This window comes from Pan troglodytes, chromosome 2, assembly GCF_028858775.2.
Source record: "Pan troglodytes isolate AG18354 chromosome 2, NHGRI_mPanTro3-v2.0_pri, whole genome shotgun sequence".
Lineage (NCBI taxonomy): Eukaryota > Metazoa > Chordata > Mammalia > Primates > Hominidae > Pan > Pan troglodytes.
The window spans coordinates 184,133,651-184,155,528 of record NC_086015.1 but is presented as its reverse complement, the minus strand read 5'-3'; the positions used below and the strand labels follow the sequence as shown (position 1 = coordinate 184,155,528).

General features: G+C 35.1%; 1 protein-coding gene across 14 annotated transcripts in view; it reads right to left on the bottom strand.

Moving 5' to 3' along the window:
* Window positions 1-451: 451 nt before the first annotated feature.
* The window catches only part of FXR1 (FMR1 autosomal homolog 1), a 64,319-nt gene continuing 42,892 nt past the window's right edge, over window positions 452-21,878 (bottom strand). For 4 of the 14 annotated variants that reach the window (XM_001169084.6, XM_063806418.1, XM_063806417.1 and 1 more), the window contains 8 exons: window positions 19,065-19,174; window positions 15,437-15,523; window positions 14,051-14,108; window positions 13,901-13,963; window positions 8,721-8,924; window positions 6,623-6,823; window positions 1,601-1,692; window positions 452-876 (listed from right to left, as the gene is read on the bottom strand). In XM_001169084.6, coding sequence (XP_001169084.3) covers window positions 706-876; window positions 1,601-1,692; window positions 6,623-6,823; window positions 8,721-8,924; window positions 13,901-13,963; window positions 14,051-14,108; window positions 15,437-15,523; window positions 19,065-19,174 — 986 coding nt within the window. In that variant the 3' untranslated portion in view covers window positions 452-705. Of the gene's footprint in view, window positions 877-1,600; window positions 1,693-5,847; window positions 5,929-6,622; window positions 6,824-8,720; window positions 8,925-13,900; window positions 14,109-15,436; window positions 15,524-19,064; window positions 19,175-21,878 lie in introns of all 14 variants that reach the window. The other 10 variants (XM_009446905.4, XM_063806416.1, XM_063806415.1 and 7 more) reach the window with 4 other exon arrangements.

Sequence of the window (21,878 nt, the reverse complement as noted above, 5' to 3'; positions counted from 1 at the left end):
TAGTTCAGGTTATGTCTGAATGGACATGACTAATTCAGCTTAGTGTTTTAACTAAAGCTATGTTTGATTTTTAAATACTGTACACTTTAATAAATAAACCAAACAAAGCCTCAAGGTAGAACAGTCACTGCCAAGTATCGCCCAGTGTCCCTGCAGATGAGAGTTTAACAAATGTATTCCAGTGGTCTGCAGATTTTCCTCTACATACAGCATTTAAAAAACACATTAAAACAGACCAGTTTCCAGACTAAACTAATGAAGAAATTACAGTTCAGTGCAAAATATTTTAGACTGCATTTCATTCTAGTTTTCCTCAGGTGAAGAAGTGGTTGCATATTAAAAATGTAACAAAAGCAGCTAATGCTTTCATAAAGAATATTACGTTAGGGATCCCACCCCACCCACCACCCCCCATCTCTGCCATATTTTGAAAACAAAATAACATTTCCTATAGCCAGCAACTTTTTTTTAATGTTACATATACTATTCTCAAGGCACATCTGATGATATATTTTATAACACAGTAGGTGTCAAAGTATGTTTAACATATGATTTCTTCAGGATCCCTCCCCTTTTTGAATTCCAAATGGAGGAACTGAAAGTGCGATGTAAAGACTGGCGATCCATATTCTATCTTTGGCAAGCTTGTACAAGCACTATTGTAAATGTAATGTAAAAGAACTGTAAACTAGGAACTTCTTCAGTTTATGAAACACCATTCAGGACTGCTGCTTCTTGAGTGTTTTCTTCTTTTAAGGTATTAATCTTTTCTTCTCCTGGAGTACGCTGTAGCTTAGAAATGTCATCGCCAGAAGCACTAGTTGGGCCGTTTATTGCCTTTTCTGAAGGACCATGCTCTTCAATCACATCTTTTGCCTGCCAAAGGGAGACAACTTTTTCAACTTCTTTATAAATGAAATCTATAGCTGAGGAGGAAAATAGCTACATAAACACTAATTAGCTAATTAAAATTTTCAGTTTTATATACCACAATGGATCAAAGTATTAAAACATCTTTAAAATTCAAAACAAATACCAAAGTATTCCACTCTATGGGTCTTTCAACTTTGTATCTCTAGCACCTAGCAGTGCCCAAACCACACAAAACATCTAAACTAATGAAAACTGTACCTAATTTTAAAACACTGGAAAGCTCACCATGAAAATGACATAAACAGTTAATATTAAACAAATAATCACCTACTTTACTCACCTTATTTTGAGAAATCACATTTACATATCAAATACTGTAAAGCATTTAAAAGAACTAAAATTTAAAAGGTCTATATCCATCAATGAGAAGAGGTATATAGCCTATTGCTCCTGAATTAGGCAATAGTCTCTATGCCCAGTATCTTTGGGCAGAATGAATTTTATAAATGCTATTTGAAGCTCTAACTAAAAAGTATTTCAGGCTCAAGCATGCATATCTTTAGTTACCTGGGGCCAAGAACATATTCAAGAGTCTTTAACTAAAATAGTATTGTCTATTTGTGGAAACAAGTGATCACACAGTAAAAGTAGTAAAAAATAAAGCTAAACCATACCAAAAATTAAAAAAAAAAAAAAAAAAAAAACCTACAGGTTAAATTCTCCTTACCATTTCTTTCTTGTTTTTAGCCAAAGTTTCCCTTGGGAGGTTTCTTTGTCTGCTCTGAGACTCAGCTCTAGAAATATAATCTGCAACTGTGACTGTTAAAGATGAGAAAAAAATTACAGGTGTTGAAAAAATATTTCTAAAGTTTATTTATGGATAAAGGGTAATTTCACTATTAAACTAGTGGTGGGTCACCCAGTGTCAAAATTTTCTTAAGCTGGGTATCACCTCCAACCAAAAACAAAGCTTTAAAAATCTACCTGGGCTTTTGGTGCTGAAGAAAATTTCAAGCTTGAGATTGAGGAAATATAGATTAAATTCCTCTTTCCCAAGAATCCAGCTATTTGCTTCTGGTTGACCCTAATGTTGTGGAACAAAGTTGTTAGAGAAACCCACAACCAGTAAAAGGAAATACAAACGCAGTGTTCTAAGCCCAGTGTTTGCAATTATCGGGGAGTGGGGGGGAGGGGGGAATGGGGCAAATTTGGTCCAAATCGTAGTATGATCTACTTAAATTTGAAAATTTCAGATACAAAAATATTTACTCAAATGTGTGTGTGTGTGTTTTTTAAAGCACAATTAAGATATCCAAGTGTGGTTTATTCTATGGTTTTGTTTTAACGTTTCACACTAGAAACGATTCTGAGTGATTAAAATAAGAAACTACAAGCAAACTAAAGATGACAGACCACCACCCTAAAAATGTGGACATTGATCAGAGTGGGAAAAGGTCCAGAGTGTATTCAATGACACCCCTCCCACACCCCCTTTGCCAATCTTGGTAGGGACGATCTGAAATGTGTATTTGCAAAGAAGTGGCAGTAGTGGATTAGGAAAAAGACTAAACCCAACCTAACACCCTACTGTCACGTCAACCCAACTTCAACAAATGACCTATGTTCTACAGTATGTGGACTGACTCACTTTATACATCAACACTCTCTCTTCAAGAACTGAAACTTAGGGCCGGGCATGGTGGCTCACACCTGTAAACCCAGCACTTTGGGAGGCCAAGGTGGGCAGATCACCTGAGGTCAGGAGTTCGAGACCAGCCTGACCAACATGGTGAAACCCCGTCAGAATTAGCCAGGCGTGGTGACACAGCCTGTAATTCCAGCTACCTGGGAGGCTGAGGCAAGAGCATTGCTTGAACCCGGGAGGTGGAGGGTGCAATGAGCCAAGATTGTGCCACTGCACTCCAGCCTGGGCAATAATAGTGAAACTCTGTTTCAAAAAAAAAAAAAAGAATTGAAACTTAGAATTCACTGATTTTAAGAAATACCAAAAGAACCACCCTTTTTTCTTTCAAGTATTTTCTATTGCAAACTGTTTCAGAAAATCCCTGATATGTAAAAGTACAATATATACTTTAAATTATGGGAGCAAGTTAATTATGTAAAGAATGAAATCTCCAGTAAATTTTAAATTATTTATTTAAAGTCTCTAGGTATGGGGAGAATTGGTCCATAAAGTATAAATTCTATGAAAACAACTAAATCATTCTGGTATAATAAAAAGCTGGATGGTATTTACAATTCACGTTTCTTAATTATGAATTAACATGCTAACACTTTCATAAGATCCAAGAACTTTCTAGAACTATTATGTAAATCTTTTAAAACCACAAAGGAACAACCTATTTCAGAACTTACATACATCATTTACTAGAAAACCACTAAAGATGTTTCAAATCTGAAACTGCCTCCTTCCTTCCAAACTGTAAGAAACAGTACGCTCATCTTGAAGCTTTTTAAATTATTTAAATTCATTGCTAATATATTTATAACTACATTAAAAAGAGTTTACAATATTGGAAAAAGGGCTATTGTCATAATCCACTTTATTATGTCTACATACATGGTAGCAAACCTATTACAAGAACAATTCTAGCCAGTGTGGGGAACAGCATAGTGAATGCACTGTTTCCAAGTTCGGCCCTCAGTGACACCTAGGAAAACATCTAATTGGAAAGCCTGCTGCTAAATTAAGTTGGTGCAAAAGTAATTGTGGTTTTTGCCATTTTGAGGTGGGTGCAAAAACTGCACCAACCTAACACATTGTTGAAACAATTCCTAGAACCTTTCATCCACTGTGTACAGAGATAGAATAATATTTTGATATAGTTATCAACTAAATTAACAAGCACTTAGCTGGGGTATCCGCTACCTAAATAAAAGGAAGCCAAAAGAAACCTCTGTTAATTCAAATAAAAACCTGTTTATAGCCAGTCCTTATAATACAAGCCCCTTAAAAGTCCAATACAGATTAATAATTAACAATATCTAGAAAAAAATACAGGCAATTTCTGTAATGACATGGACTCTAGAATTTCCTCGAATGGATCCAAGTTAATCAACTGGACACCAGTGTGTATTGTCACATTCTAAGTGTGGTAAACAATATTCACTGCTTAATTTACACTAAGAGCAACAAGAAATTTTGAGCAGATGAGATCAAATTAAATGAGTGTTTTAAACAGAATATTGATATTAGCTTTAGAGGGAGGCTGCCTCCTAGAACTGCTACTAGGATCAAGGGTTAACAGTTTTGTGCTTGTTTTACCCACCCTATCTTTTGGGAGAAGGGGCAAGCTAGGGAATGTGAGGAGTTTTAAAAGAGGGAAGTAGTAATCCCAAAGAAGTAAAACAGGAATAGATGTAGTATGGAACAGAAATCATTGTCAAACTGTTGAAGCCTCCAAACTACTCAAGTTGCAATTAATACCATGCAGAAATTTTTGCCTCTTCTCCAACAAACCCCACTGTTACTCCTTTTATACCTGTTGACTTGGTAATAAACCACCATACATCTAGTTAATAAATGTTGTAATATATTCTGTTAAGTTCATACCGATAGCCTGAATTTTCTTGTTTACAGTAGGGCCAGAAATGTATTCACTGCTGTACCACCTTCAAAAAATGAAATAATCTCTTCATCTAAAACATTTTTTTTTGAGACAGGGTCTCACTGTCACCCAGGCTAGAGTGCAGTGGCACGATCACCCTTCACTGCGGCCTCGACCTCCCAGGCTAAAGTGATTCTCCTGCCTCAGTCTCAAGAGTAGCTGGGACTACAGGTGCGCACTACCACACCCAGCTAATTTCTGTATTTTCTCTAGACAGGATCCCAGTGCCCAAGCTGGTCTCAAACTCCTGGGCTCAAGCAATCCTGCTACCTGGCCTCCCAAAGTGCTGGGATTACAGGTATGAGCCACTGCACCCAGCTCTAAAATATATTTCCAACATTAAAGGAGGGGAGGAAAGAAGGGGAAGGAAAACAAATATTTTCTGGACACTTTCTATTTTTTGACAATATTTAATTGCTCTAAAAATTTCCAACTATCTTTAAAACATGAACTTTTAGGGATGGGAACTAATTCTCTTAACCAGTTTTCCCAAATGTCTCTACAACCACTAAATTTAAAATAGTAAAGATGCCAGAATTTACATTCTTTATTTGGGGAAAACACATGAAAGAACTGGTTTTGGAAAGAATGCAAAAATTGATTAGTTTGAAAGGGGTTTATTTCTGGTGCACACAATTGCTTCATTGTGAATATACATGTGATTCTCTGTACACAGGAAATGGAATTATGTTCAAAATAATAGACACAGCAAACAAGTTTCTTTGAAGTTACTAAAAATTAATGACTACATAAAATAAACATTCTAAAACTAAGTAAGTATTATTAATTTGAATAGTTAGTAGGTGTAAGGGAAAAGGCATCACACTACAATAAACAAACAAAAACAACATGCATTCCTCGCATTAGGTTAAAGACACCTTCAAATATTTTTCTCTTTTATACTTTTTTTTTAATTGTGGGTATTACAACTCCCACAAAAATGAGGTGCTGAATTCAGATATAGTAAGCAGGCACCATGCAAAAGCTGCCCAGTTTTGCCAATCAACCTTGATCACAATCTACAACACAGTCCCTCGGATGGCAGGCCCCATCTCAAGTGTGAAGAAACTGCCAAGTGAACAAAATGGTCTTCTCAACAGTATTTCCATGTAAACAATTAGGACACAACATTAGTTCAATTAGACAAGTTACTAACACACTGTGAAGGAAGAATGCATTTTCTTAATAGTAGTAGTCTTATTAGTTGAATAAACAATTTATGCAATGCAAATTTTGAATGTATATGCACACATGTGTACATGTAAGTATAATATATTTAGAAAGCAGACATATGACATTTTTTCATGCTTGTGACCTGATGGTATCCACAGGTCCACTCAGTTACCTGGCTGTCTATCTTCTGCCTGACCCCTGAAGCGACGCCTGCGGCTACGATTGCGTCGCTGGGGTTTTTTTTCGCTATCATCTGTAATTGCAAAGTTTACCATGAACTATTCTGACAAAAACAAACAAAAAAACAAAAAAACCTTCTTTCCTTCAAAGATTTAAAGGGGAAAAATAAACTTTTAATTAAACACAAAAATAAAACAACAAATGTTTACTGACAGGAAATACATTTTTGTAGCTTTCAGCATTCCAAATGGATTAAAAATGGAATTATCATCTGGAAATTCAGAGGGTTTTAACTCACAGTAAAACTCAGACTTAAACTGCCATCATTCAGGGACACAGTCTTCCTCTCTAGTACAGTTTGGTTTATACCGAAGTTAATGACATTTTAGCCCTTGAAAATTAATGCCTACTCTTGATATATGTACCTTTACCAGTGTCATTTATAATTATTTTAAAAGAGGCAAGATGAAAGCCTGATTTTAGCTTGGGGACAATAAAAGCACTAAGTACCTTGCCAGCTGAATATTTGTACTGATTTAATGGCATCGAAGGGCACTTTAACCCTCCAAGTTTCAAATAATTTGGCTATAACAAATCTGAGAACTAAACATTTAAGACAGACAAAAAGCTATCTACCTTGTTCAAAGTAAACACTAAGAAAAAGTCAATTTGTGAATTGCATATTTCTTTGAAAAAAGCTTCATATACTAACAATAGTTTACAATTATATATATATATATATTTCTCTTCCCTAAGTGCTTACATACCTAGCCCATTTTCATTAACTGAAGCTGTATCAGATTCAGTCATTCCATCCATCAGAACAGCATCTTCATCAGTCCTTCGTCTACGAGACCGCCTACGACGGTTAGTACTGTGATGAGATTCGCTGGCATCAGTGTCTGCAGTCTGATCTGATTCTGTATTATCAAGTAAGCTGTATGGATTGCTGTCTGGATCTTTGAGCACTATATTCATGTCAGAGGCAAGAAATATTCGTTTAAGAGGACTGCAATTATGAATGTTTGATCTATATTGAACTATATCAATGATAAATAAACTTCAATCTCCCCCAATAAAAATGCACTGTCTTCAAATAAAATGTTTTCAATATTATTTACCTGGAAAATAACAAAGATAATTAAATATGATAAAACTTTAAGTGGTGATGAAAAATTAAAGCAGAAAGTAAGCAGACATCTTGGCTTCCTAACATTTCCTTTGCCTTGTTTTTAAAATATACATTAGAAAATAGTGTATTAAATGCTAATTCTGGCATTCACATTTCAAGGTAATCCTGCCCAGAGACTAGAAAAACAAAAATGAAAAGAAACAAATATTCAGCTGTTAAGAAATAATTATAAGAGCGAGCTTTCATCCCCTTAACTGAGTTCAAAATGACTGCAGCTTTGTTGTGTTGATGTTGATGGACTATTTCCCAAATAATATTCAATACCTGCATTCCATGACATAACAGAAATCCGTAACTGAACTGAAGCAATCAAGACAAGTTGAAACAAAGCAGCCAATTAAATAAGGTTGAACTTCTAACTGGTTATGAAAGGAAAATGTTGAAATGAATGCTGACTAGTACTCCATCTTTAGAAACAATATGGAAGGTGATGTGAAGGTGGAAAAGGAAAAACTGTAAGGTACAATTCATAAGAAAAATACCCATCTTACCTATGTGCATTTATTACCTCCAACAATCAAATTTATAGAAGAAATTCACCTAATTCCGATTTTTCCTAAGATTCCTTTGGTAACAGCTAGCAAGCTAAGCATCTTTGCAAAAGACACTAAGCGTATCCATTAATCATAAAACACTAGGTCAAGTACATTTATTTTGCAATTCAGTATACTGTAATTTTAAACACCTTGGTAACTGTACAAAGTGTACTAAAATATAAAAACTATTACCCTGAAAGCCTGTAAACTAAACTTAAGTCTCAAAGAGTATTACTGTGGAAAGGGAGAAAATCTAAACAAACAAAGAACAAGTTCCTAATTTTTGCCCTGATTTGTTCCAGTTTTTGTAATTTGTAAGCACAGTTGGCATCTATATTTAATGTATCTACACACACTTTCTATAATATTAAAATACTACATAAGTTTTCATGGGTATAACATTAAGGAAGGTGCGGGTTTCTTAACGTGGTATACCATAATGATATTTTAAAGTTATATCCTTAATATAGTCTATGTATCCCTGGCAATTAATTCCCTAGCCCGTTATGGTAACCAAGGATATTCTGGAAACTCCTACAACTTAATGTAAAGCATAAAAAAATCTTAGAAGACAGAAGTAATCAAGTAAAACGTTTCCTACACCCTCAAATCTTTAGTCATCCAAACACTCCTCTTTACAGCACAGTTCCTCCAACAATTAAAAAACTTAGTTAATTCCACAATTTTTCCCTGTTCCCAAAGTACTACATAGTGTAGCTAAGAATGCTCTTCACTTCGTTTTCAATATTAAGTATAGAAAAGTACTGACATCTCTCTGTGCATTAGAAATCCTGGGTCTGTCTGGCAAACAAAAATACATAACCCCAAAATTCTAGGGAAAACAAAAAAATTCTAATTAAATAAGCCTCCAAAACCTGAAGAGAGAAACATCTGACCCTCATCATATCAAGAAAAGCTGCCAACTAAAGTTCTGACCAGTATATTCTAAGTAAACCTTCACTGAGAAACACTCTACGAGGGCTTTTCCTGATACTGCTATATGGTCCACTACTTTCTCTAAGACAATGAGTAGCAAGAGAAACTTCCAAAAATGGGTGGCCCTGGGAGATGAATTAACTTTTGTAAAATTAAACTGTTTACAAATAATGGATGCTGACAGAGTATAGAAAAGACTACCAGAACTGATGGAGGATTTGCCACCACGTGGTCCACCACGACCTCGACCCCCTGAAACACTTCTGCCTCTTCCTCCTGGGCGTCTCCTGCTGTCACGCTGATGTCGGCTGTCTCGATCATCTTCTCCTGCCAATGACCAATCACTCAGCTCGTCTTTACGCTCAGATTCCGTTTCAGAGGGGTTAGACAGCTCAGAATTTGTACCTTGGAAAAGAAAAGAACATAAACCACTTAGATTTCTATAAAAAGAGGCTTTTAAAATGTTCAAAATTATGTCCTACCAATTATTGTTTAAATAAGCAATACTGTTTGGCTGCTTCAAAGAAAGATCCATGAAAGTTAAAATCAATCTGAAACGTACTAAGGAATAATCAATTATTATACTATTAATATACTAGTATAGTATCTACTAGTTAATACGGATTAAAAAATAAACTGATGTGCAGAAGGCCGCTCACTTCTTCAAAACCAGCAGAAGAATCCCTCACTGCAGTCTGCTAAGATGTGCTATGTCATGTAATATAGTCAAAGGTGTGACCATCTCATCAGCAAAAGGGGATAATATCCAGGAAATACAAAGTCATGGAAGTTAAAAAAAAACTGATGTGCAGAAATGCAGTCAACAGAAAAATTACAGAAAATATACAGAACATTAATTCCTAGGTTTTGGCACCAAAAAAAAAAAAAAAAACCATACAGAACATCATTTATCAATATTAGAATGTACTTAGTATGGATAGTCAAATGTTTCTGCTCATTTGGGTTTTAGTAACCTAAATTATTAGTACAATAAAAATAACTTCAATATTTGAGTAAATTAATCATATTTAGAAAACTGAATAGTTTAACTGTATAGTGTATTTCACCATAATTTCATTGATTCTAGGGTATACTTTTCACATGTTAACATCTCTGAAATCAAGATATTTCTTATAATTGATGGCATCTTTATTATAAGCTAGAAGTAATTTTTCCAGTAGGTTGTATATAAAATGATGGCATGTTTTACTAGCATCTTAAATTGCGGTTTTTGCCATTAAAAGTAACTACTTTTACTTTTTGCTTTTCTTACTTTTAATGGCAAAAACTGCAATTACTTTTGCACCAACCTAATATTTGCAATTACTAAACAGAATTTAAGGTTTCTCTGAAACAGAAGGTCTCTCACCTGACAACAGAACTGAAGCCATGACCAGTGAGACAAATATTCAGCATTGCCTTTAAAAGTTTACAGACCATTTCTAACACTGCAACTATTGTAATGGTGACCTTTCAAAAATTTATTTAAACACCACAAAGATATAATCAGAAGCCTACATTATCATTATTTAATAATTACTGTAACTAAAATGTCAGATACATATGACTCAATCACTATCATATTCATTTCCACTTGTTAGTTCTGGGATGCCACTTCTTCTTTCCCTCTTATATGACCAAATATATCTCCTTCAGGGCCTAGTTCAAATTCTAACTTCAGACCACTGCAACTAAGACAGATCTCTCCCCATTTTTTGTTATCCTAAAATCGCCCCACATCTATCACAGACTGTGCCGTGTTGTTATTTTTTCCCCCTGTGGAATTACTTCAAAATTGGTCTATGATAAAGGGTGGAACTCCATCTTATATGTCCTCAAATGCCTGGCAGAGTGTATAACAATTTTCTCAACCAAATAATTTGCTGCATTATTTTGAAGTTCATTTGCTAAACTCTCAGATAAGAGTGATTTCATGAAATACCTTGAAGTTCCCTATATTTAAACTCTGCAATCATTTGAGGAAAAATGCAAACAAGAGCTCTTCAGACAGAAGAAGTTTTAAGTATTAAGGTGCAGGGAATAAAATGTAAAGTTTTATACATGAAGGTGCCTCACTTCCTTTCTCCTTTAACGATAACTCTAGGATGCCTACCTTTTCTCTACATGGTGTTAACAGATGTAACTAGTCAATTATAAAAACAATTAGGTAATTAGTTGGATGTGTATTTTTCAAAGAATACATCAAATTTCTATTACTTTCAATTCTTTGTTGGGATTAGAATCTCAGGGAAGGGAATTAATTTCCCCTAACATTTATTTCACCAAATGACAAAAAGTACTTTATTAACAGGATGTCATAAAAGTTGTAATGAAGGCAATTTATCTTTCCTTGAATAGTGAAAAAAAAAAAAACCTTTCAGAATGTTTAAGAACTTCTGAATTTATTTACAAACCTATACCCTACCTGAAAACATTACCAAAATTCAGGGCAAATGAAGAATACTTCATTCTGAAGACTCTCTCAAAAGTTCATATTGAAGTATCCTTAGAAATCCAGTGTAGTATTTATCTAACCCCGTGTCACAGCAAGTAAAGTCTTCCTTAAATTTAACCTACATATAGTATTCAAGAGACTTAGAGGGAATGTCTAAATCATAGATTTCAGCAGGTAAAACAGATATTGAGGCCGTACCCCCCAAAATTTTAATGTATTGGCTAGTGCTCAACATTACTCATATTAAATAACTGTTAATAACACATATTAAATGTTTCTGTGATAGCAAAAAGGACTCTGCAAATGTGACTAAGGTTAAGGACCTTGAGATAGAGAGATTATCCTGGATTATCCAGGTGGATCCAAACTAATCTCACTGGGTCTTTAAAAGTAGAGAAATTTTCTAAACTACTGAAAGGGGAATCCCCGCTAGACTTTCCAGAAAGAAACGTAGCCCAGCTGACAAGATTTTAGCCTAGTGAGACCCATTTCAGCCTTCTGACCAACAGAACTATAAGATAATAAATTTCTGTGGTCAAGCCTCTAAGTTTGTGATAATTTATTACTGCAATAGAAAACAAATACTCTAATAAAATCAGGGAAACCATTTATTCCAACCTCTCAATTTTGTAAAACACAGGTTGGTGATTCAAAGTCGTTTTTTTAAACAAGCTTTAAAAGTAATGACACTAGGCCAGGCTGGTGGCTCACGCCTATAATCCCAGCACTTTGGGAGGCGAGGTGGACAGATCACCTGAGGTCTGGAGTTTGAGACCAGCCTGACCAACATGGAGAAACCCTGTCTCTACTAAAAATACAAAATTAGTCAGGCATGGTGGTGCATGCCTGTAATCCCAGCTACTCAGGAGGCTGAGGCAGGAGAATCACTTGAACCCAGGAGGGAGAGGTTGCGGTGAGCCGAGATTGTGCCACTGCACTCCAGCCTGGGCAACAAGAGCGAAACTCCATCTCAAAAAAAAAAAAAAAAAAAAAAAAGTAACAAAACATAATGACATTGTGTTTTTAACCAATTTTAAAATCATATTTTCCCCTCAAACTTCTAAAATCACCTTATGAAGATGGTTTATATCATTTTTCAATGGTTGGTTGTGCTAAGCTTAACAGCTAAAAATAATCACGTTTTATCGACTCCAAGAGGCCATCAATTTTAAGACATTATTTTATGTGCCATTAAAAAAGAAAATGCTGCTAAAGTTGTAAGATGTCCAATTTAACACACATACCAACTTCAGAGATGTTATACTGGGAAATGTTTCTTACAGTTCCTGTTAAACTGATAAAACTACAGTACTCATTTTATATATATATATATATATATAAAAAATCAACTACAAGTCCCTCTGATATAATGTATACATGAATGTCTACAACCAAATTCAAATGGTTTTTCTTGCTTTTCCAAGCCCACTCAGGTTCGGTAACTATTTCAAGAAATAAAATGTTATCAATTCCACTAAGATTCAGAGCTAAGAGTGCCATCTACTGAACAATTTGCACAGCTTTCTTGAATCCAGATGTTTCTCTACCTCTCACATAATTATCTACTCTCAACAAAAGCATTTTGCCAGAGTAAGCTCTCATCAATAAGCCGACTTCCCACAAAAGCTAATAAAATTATTCAATGAATTCATCATATGCATCATCCAATAAGCCAAGTCTGATTATCTATGCTAATAATGTATGGTTCAAAAAATCAATGAGAATATATTTAATTTCTATGTGATTACTGGTTAACTGTCTTTTGCATTAAACATTTTCAGAAATATAATAATAGTCTGCAATTTTCATCCCTTTATATGCTGAACACTTCTTTATTAGAATTTTGCTGTTTAGGTTTCAATACTGCATTAAATAACATATATATAAGAAAATGAGAACATAAAGATATGATATTAAAGGGCAGGGACACAAACTTACAACTCTACAACAAATTGAAGATAGTTCAGGTTTAATATAACTTTGTCAGCATTAGATGATCCTCCAATTAAAGCATGAAATTTGCATTTATTTCTATTTTCCTTAAATGCCTTACATTTTGGAAAAGGTTTTATATTTCCTCAAAAGGGAGTAAGTATAGGAGTGAAGAAAAGAAAAGGAAAAGAGAAAATAAAGAAAAGGGGTGAAGGAAAAAAACAAATCAGGTCACTGCTAAGATCCAAGTCCAAATGTAGAAAAATGGAACAACTCCGAAGCTGAAGAAGAATAAGGGAGAATTTAGGATTAGAGAATTGTTGACTATCACCACTCCACTGTCCCCCTTCCTATCTGGGTTAGACCCAATCCTCACAGTGAAATACATTTTAGAAAATGTTCATTTATAAAGTGTTAAATTAGATTCTGGCTTTCAGAGCCTTCATTTTAGTGAAATGTTGTTAAATAAAATAATTCCAGATGTGAGATGTTAATATATTCAAATACGCCAAATGAGTAAATAAAATATTTTTTAAAAGCTAGTAAAAAGACTTGCTATATGCAATCTTGGAGTGATTCGCACACTTTTCATTTTTTACTTAAAGAGGGTAGACAAAAGATGATTCCTAGAAGTATCACCACCACCATTACTAGGTATTTACTGGGAAATGTATAAAACTGTACTAGCGAAGTATTTGAAAAACAAGTTACATATGTATTCTTTGTAAATATAATAAACATGACAATGAACTACCAACTTAAAAACATGCTTTGCTTCATTACATAACTGCTTGGAAATTTTATATATTTTACTGTCATTTTAATGTATACTATCACTACTATTAAGACGTGTACTAAACCTTCAGAACTACCTTCTACCCTCAAAGCCAAGACAGAGTAATGAACTAATTATAAGAAAATGTGTCAGAGCACCTAAACTATAACTACTATTATTACTATTACCAAAAAAAAAAAAAAAAAATTTTTTTTTTACCATAACCGGAGGTGTAATTAGGTCCCCGACGACCTCTGCCTCTTCCGCTATAAGACCTAGAACCTTGTACAGAAGAGACGGTACTTTCATCAGTGGCATATCCTTTCTCTTTTTCAGGCCCTCTGGTGGAAGAAGGTCTGAAACCCATACCAATCTGTCGCAGCTGTTCATCAATCTGTAGGCGTTCCATTCTTAGCTGTTCTACTTCCTACAATCAAAACAAAAAAGAGTAAGTCTTCTTATATATAACTTTTTGTTTTCCTAAAGCCTAAAGCTAAAGCTGTACTCCCTATCAAAGCTGTGACCTTAGGCAATTAGATGGTAAAGAGCATTGTGTTCCTAGTCAACAGAACTGATGAGGTCATTTGCTGTTTCTGTTCAACATTTACTGAATGGTCTAGAGTGTGCCAAACATGCTGCTATAGGCATACAATATAAAAGAAGACATGGACTCTCCCCAATCAAGGGGATGTTTAACAGACAGCTTTAAAATAAGTTATTTATTAAATAGCTAACAATTATACAATATTACCAGATTTTGCCCTCAAGGAGTTAGAATTGCTGAATGAGATACAGGTAGCATCTATGAAAGGTACTATTAACAAGCTACTTTCCTATCAAAGCAGTGACACGAGTTGTGACCTAGAAGGAGTGCTAGACTTCGTCATTCAGAAATTGAGGTCATTACAGGATGCAAAGGTTAGATGTCTAGAGAAAGCTCTTGGTTAAAAGATGAGTACTGAAAGATAAAGCACTGGCTTCAAAATGCCAGCTTTAATTGCAACTTTTCATATAAAGATGAATTTCAAAAGAAAAGAAATGACATTATCGGAGTGATCTCAAAATAGTAACAGCAACAATGATACGACAGACTGGGAGGAAAACATACTAGAGGCAGAGAACAGGTGAGGATATTATTATACTTTAAAAAGAAACACAGCAGGAATAAAAGGGAAAGAGTAGAAAATAAAATTAAAATGTTTAATAATTTATGGGTCATATTTTTCTAAAAACCCTTGCTCTTTATGTATCAACTCAAATAGACTATTTTGTTAACAATGGTTACAAATTATCGAGTAATGTCAGTGGAGATGATGCAGATGATTTGCATAATGCCAAAGTTACCAAGGAAGCCCAATGTCACTCCTGGTTCTGTACCCTATTTGTATGTAAAGTACAAAAGTAAAAACAAAATGGCTCCAGTATGAACATGCAGATACATAAGTGATCTGAGAGTCAAATTGCATGAAGACAAAGGAATCATTTCTTAAGAAAGAAAGAAATATAAAAGCTCAGAAAGAAGAGAAATTATGCACACAAGGCCAATCATTTTATGATGACAAAGGACTTTTTAAATTCTCATGTAGAACAATGGCAAATCTGAAGCTGAATTAACAAAAAGTATTTAAAGATTTGAAGTTTACTTCAAATATAAAATGTTTAATGTGAGGACATTTTAAATTTGTAGCAAATGTACAACATTTATGTAGTAAATGCAGCAACAATATCAGAATATAGTATGAACCGTATACAAACCTTTAGATAGGCAATATGATACTCTAGAAGAACCTGCACATTTCCAATGCTTTCTTTAGTGCCAACAAATACAAATGGAACCATACCCTGTTTAAAAAAAAAAAAAAAAGTATTCAGTGTTTAATATTTTAACAAAGTTCTAGCCTAAAAGTGACATGAAACTGACAGGCAGGCACACACACACACACTTTTTTTTTTTTTTTTTTTTTTTTTTTGAGATGACGTCTTGCTCTGTTGCCCAGGCTACAGTGCAGTGTTACAATCACAGCTCACTGCAGCATCAAACTCCTGGGCTCAAGTGATTCTCCTGTCTCAGCCTCCAGAGTAGCTGGGACTATAGATGCGTGTCACCACAACCAGCTATTACTTTTTATTTTTTGTAGAGACAGGGTCTTGCTCTGTTGCCCAACTCCTTGCCTCAAGCAATCCTCCTGCCTTGGCTTCCCAAAGCGCTGGGATTATTGACTTCGTAAAGAGGTTACAGGCGTGAGCCACCGTACCCAGCACCAATATATAATTAGGAAAACTCTTCTGAAACACGCAGCAATTTACATGTACTAAACTTCAAGATTTAAGGAGGAAAAAAATGCTAAAATCCATGTAAGTTGAAATACTCAGATTTTCAATAACTTGTCATATTTGCACCCCAATTCACTGTTGTAAATTGTCTTCTGTGTGCTAAACACTTTAAAAATAATTTTTAAAAATCAGTTTATATCAAGTTTTCTGATTTATAATTAATTTAATTTTCCAAGTATATAAATCAACTTTTAAAGTTAAAATGATTTTCTGGCAGGTCATGGTGACTCACACCTGTAATCCTAGCACTTTGGGAGGCTGAGGCAGGTGGATCACTTGAGTTCATGAGTTCGAGACCAGCCTGGGCAGCATGGAGAAAGCCCATCTCTACAAAATATACAAAAATTAGCTGGCAGGGTAGCACATGCCTGTAGTCCCAGCTACTTGGGAGGCTGAGGTAGGAAGATAGCTTGAGCCTGGGAGGCAGAGATTGCAGTGAGCCAAGACTGTGCCACTGCCCTCCAGCCTGGACAAGAGAGCAAGAATCTGTCTCCAAAAACAAAAATAAACAATTTTCCTTCAAACTGTCTATAAACTTACAGACTAGATAGATACATCACCGTAGTAGGTATAGCTTTAAAGCATAATAAAGCACATTAGCCCAGTTATCCCTACAGTATGTGCTCAGGTAACAAAATCTTGAGTGTCTGTGTACTACAAGAGGTACTTCCTGACCACTAAAAGAAATATCACCTCCAGAGCATAAATATTTACACAATGTAAAATTAAAGGAATTATTAAGATACGTAGAGGTATTCAAGTAAATCAAAGTATTAGGCCAGACTTGGTTTACTTTGCTGAACTTCTGAATAAGATTTTTTAAAAGTGGCAGAAAAGAGAAATAAGATGGCACACTGTGAATTTTTCTTCTTTAAAGAAACATACTTCCAGCTTCTTAATGGCTGAGAAAAATGAGAGTAAAGCTTAACTCCCCCAATCAGTTTCCATGTCTCCCATTTTCTTCATTTTACAGAATGGTTTCTAACAGTTAAACAGAATGGTTTAGGGATTTTTTGTTCTAAATATGAAACTAAGCGTGGTTTAAGACATTTTAGTTCTATATATGACTCAATTATTTTCAAAGTAATTTTTAAGAGTAATGATTTTTAGATATGGTTCATTTAAAACTTAGGCAACAGGGCAAGTGCTAGGGATATAGCACAGCTATTACAGAGGTTCACAGTGGCTTTGAAGAAGTCATTTCAACTATGAAAGCATGAAACAAGGGAAACTCCTTATTTAAGATTAGGGAGTGAGGAAGTCTTAACACTGTCCTCAGGAGTTCACAAGCAGATAAAAGGGCATTCAAAGTGAATAAAAAGGGGGGTGGGAGGGCAAGGACCTAAAAAAATCTTAAGCACATAGCCTGTTTTCAGGTCTGTATTATGCATTTCATGTATTTGATTTAATACTCATTTAAAAATTGACTAAGAAATAGTATTACCAGTTTTACAGTTAACAAAGTAACTTGCTGAAGTCATAAAATTAGCAACCGAGCCAGCCAATTTCATCTAGTTACCTAATTCCAAATAACATCTATTTGTTAACTGCCAGAATCTTCTGCTAATGTATAAGAATAGTTTCTGTTCTAAGGATAATCAAAATCTCAGGAAAAAAAAAACACTAAACATTCTCATAAAAAACTCATTGTACAGCATTAATGATATGACCAAAAAACAGGAATTTTAAGGAGACAAAACATCATCAACATGTGGGAAGAAACACGACAAAAAATTTTAGAAAGCTAGGATCAGAATTAACGAATTAACAGCAACGCAATGGGATTTCAATTAAGAAATGGTCAATACTTTCAGATTCTATAGCAACGTAAAAGCGTAAGGGGATTTCAATTAAGAAATGGTCAAGGCCGGGCACGGTGGCTCACGCCCGTAATCCCAGCACTTTGGGAGGTGGAGGCAGGTGGATCACAAGGTCAAGAGATCGAGACCATCCTGGCCAACATGGTGAAACCCCATCTCTACTAAAAATGCAAAAATTAGCTGGGTGTGATGGCGCACACCTGTAGTCCCAGCTACTCAGGAAGCTGAGGCAGGAGACTCGCTTGAATGAGGGAGGCAGAGGTTGCAGTGAGCCGAGATCGTGCCACTGCACTCCACCCTGGTGACAGAGTAAGACTCTGTCTCCAGGGGAAAAAAAAAAAAAAAAAAAAGTCAATACTTTCAGATTCTATAGCAATGTAAAAGTGTAAGGGGATTTCAATTAAGAAATGGTCAACACTTTCAGATTCTATAAAATAGTTAAGGAGAGTACAATCAAGAATTCCTTTGTCAGCACAGTTCACAATGGCAAAGATATGGAACCAACCTCAGTGCCCATCAACCAATGGTGGATACAAAAAAAAATGTGGTATATATATACCATGGAATATTACTCAGCCATAAAAAGGAACAAAATAATGTCTTTTGCAGCAACTTGGATGGAGGCCATTATTCTAAATGAAGTAATTCAGGAATGGAAAACCAAATATCATATGTTCTCACTTGTAAGTGGGAGCTTAGCTATGAAGACGCAAAGGCAAAAGAATGCTATAATGGACTTTGGGGACTCAGTGGGGAGGAAGGTTGGGAGGGGGGTGAGAGATAAAAGACTACATATTGGATACAGTGTACAGTGCTCAGGTGACAGGTGCACTAAAATCTCAGAAATCACCACTGAAGCAGCTTAACCATGTAACCAAAAACCACCTATACCCCAAAAACTATTGAAAAAAAAATTCCTTTGGGAGTATCAAGTTCTACAGCTTTACACTCTACGTATGAAAAATAACTGTTAAGATTATCAAATAGAAACCTTTATGTCAAGAACTGGCTTTTTTTACTGAAGTACTATCAAAACAACTAAGAACAAGGCCCACATAGTAGAAAATGACTTGTTTTCTAAGTGTATGAAATAATATTATAAAAACATAATTTTAAAAAGAAGACAGAAAAACCCTCTGTATCAGATAAAACAGACAAAATGTTTACAACTATTAAGTTGGCCAAAAAAAGGACATTTTAAAGAGGGAGATTACATTTTAAATACTTACGTCTTCTCTGGGTAATTTATTTTCATTGTCCCCTTCAATTCTCACTCGAACCACACCAGATTTGTCCACTATTTCTTGAATAACTTTGCCATTTTTTCCAATTACTTTTCCTTTAGTAAGAGAAAACAAATATAATGGTAAGCTAAAACTCAATTCTGCTATTCTTTCAGTGTCAGCCCCAATTATTTGTAACTTGCTACTAAATTATAACCATCAAGTGAAGCTCCCATCTTTTTACTTTCAATTAACTCGCCCTACAGACTACCAAGAAATTTCACCCTTGGTCTGAAACTTACTTCTCTTTCAGCACACCTAAGGTTACTAACTGGGACTGACAACAGTGCTCACATGTAAGGAATTCTCAAAATCTAGACTTTTAAAATATGCTTATATCATTTTCATATTTTTAAAATATCCAACCCATTTCAAAACCTTGGATGTATACATAAAGGCAAAGAGAAAAACTATTTTGACATTAATCATTAGCACTTTATTAATTCACATAAGTAACAAATTCATCAATCTTGCTTTTATTTTCAAGTTTCTATGGGTCCAAGAGATTTCTATGACTTGAAGATAACTTTAGAATGAATATTTACATGTATTATATTTTACATCAAGAAGTTTTTCAAGTACTCCACAGCTATATAAAAAATGACATAAAGCATGTACATGATACGCTGTCTTGCTAGGTATAAAATATTGTAAAATTACATAAAATTCAAGTATTTAACTTTTCTACACTTAACTCGTAAGTCTGTCAAACAGCAGTTATTGAGTATATTAATAAATAAAGGGGTCAAAAGGCTCTCTTTCCCTAAAGGACTATCTAAAGATTAGCACATACTCACATAAATAACAAAGCAACACTGAGTTGTGTACCTATTAACAAGTACTATTAAGTAACCTTCACCATATGGAACCGATGTATCCCTTAGTGAACAGCGACAGCGTATTTGTTATCAAGTCCACATCCTCAGTTAATTTAAGTATATCACTTTTCACAAAAACTTAAACCTTGGTTGAAAGAGTTAAAATGGAAGATTTTCCTGTTGCATGCCTGAACAGTTTCTATTAAAGAATGAATAAGAACGACAACAGTAGACTGGTCAATACAATAAAAGGACTATAATGGGTTTTTCTCTCTTGTATTCCTACTCTCAAGCCTCCTTCCCCATTAATAAGCCTAAATTTAAAAGCAGCAGCAATTGAACATGTTAAAAAAAAAAAAGTAGGGCAGGGAATTCACATGACGTGTATCTTCTCTGAGCAGCCCTAGCAGCAGCACATAAAAGCAACCTTCATTGTTATCACAGTGAAGCTCAAGCAGCAACTCCATCCTTGACCCTGCTAAAAGTAAGCAAATGTCTTTCGAAAAACAAAGATTAGGTTGACATACCATATTCCTCCCCCAGAACCTTTGCCACTTCCTTCTTGTGAACTATACCAGTTTTGAGTGATCATCCATCACCCTTCTGGGGTCCTTGGCAGGAACCTACCTGCAAGTTTTATTTAGTCCCACCACAGACCGTCAATATTTTAAATGATCATTTCCATAGTTTAAATTCCAGACCATATTGACAAACTGAAGTAGACCTGTAGTATAAATTGAGCACTGAATATAAATGCTGAAGGGACAGAGAGAAGTGATTAAGGAAGGCTTCTGGAGGTGAAAGGTTTTGAACCATTTTCAAATCAACGTTCAGATATTTTTCCCTTTGATTTGGGAGGGGTGGGAATGGTCATCTTAGAACTCTCAGAACCCGAATGTGTAAGGAAATCCTCTCTGGAACTTACCCAAGTGTTCTCATTCCCTTTTAATCCTCAGTTCTCTTTTTCTTTCATTTGGACTAAGAATGTACTATTATTCAAAAGCCTGCTTCATCCATAAAACATTATGGAGGGAAACACTGTATTTTTACACATGACAACCAATAGAAATTCTTGTACTACTCCTGAGTATTTCACCAGTGTGTAATAGTCACTGCTAATGTGTATTTCCTAAAGAGCACACAACCCACATCACCAAAGCCAACGTAGACAGGATACAGGAAAAGAGACAACAGGTACTCACTTCAGTGAATAAAGAGAACAAAGAACTATAAATATACCCAATTTTCTTATTTTTGAAATATCAGAAACTTTTACTCACAACACCTACCACAACTCTCTAAGACCAAGGCTATCTTTTATAATTGACAGACTTGGATTGAAAAGAAACCTGGTTCCCTTTCACAAACCCACTGCCAAATCATTTTTACAAGTGAGGAAACCTTAGTTAAGTCAAAATTACATCTGTAGAGCAGCTACCACAATGTTAGTACTGACAGATGTCAATAATTAACGATTTCTTTAAAAGGGCAGCATTTTCAAAAGCAGCTTATCAAAGGTGATTTCATTTGATACTGATAAACATTTGATAACATTGTGCACCCTACCTATATTTTGTATAATTATAATTATACAAAATTCTTCAAGTTTATATTGAATTTTAACATCTCATCTTTCTAGCAGTTCAGTCTACAGTGAAAAATTGTATACCAAGAACTAATAAAGTAGAGCTTACACAATTGGCAGTAATGTCATACCTATCCAAATGTTTGAGCAGAATTGAAAGGCTTTTTACACCCGGGCGCGGTGAATCACGCCTGTAATCCCAGCACTTTGGGAGGCCGAGGTGGGCGGATCACAAGATCAGGAGCAGGAGTTCAAGACCAGCCTGGCCAATATGGTGAAACCACATCTCTACTAAAAATACAAAAATTAGCCAGGCGTGGTGGCAGGCGCCTGTAGTCCCAGCTACTTGGGAGGCTG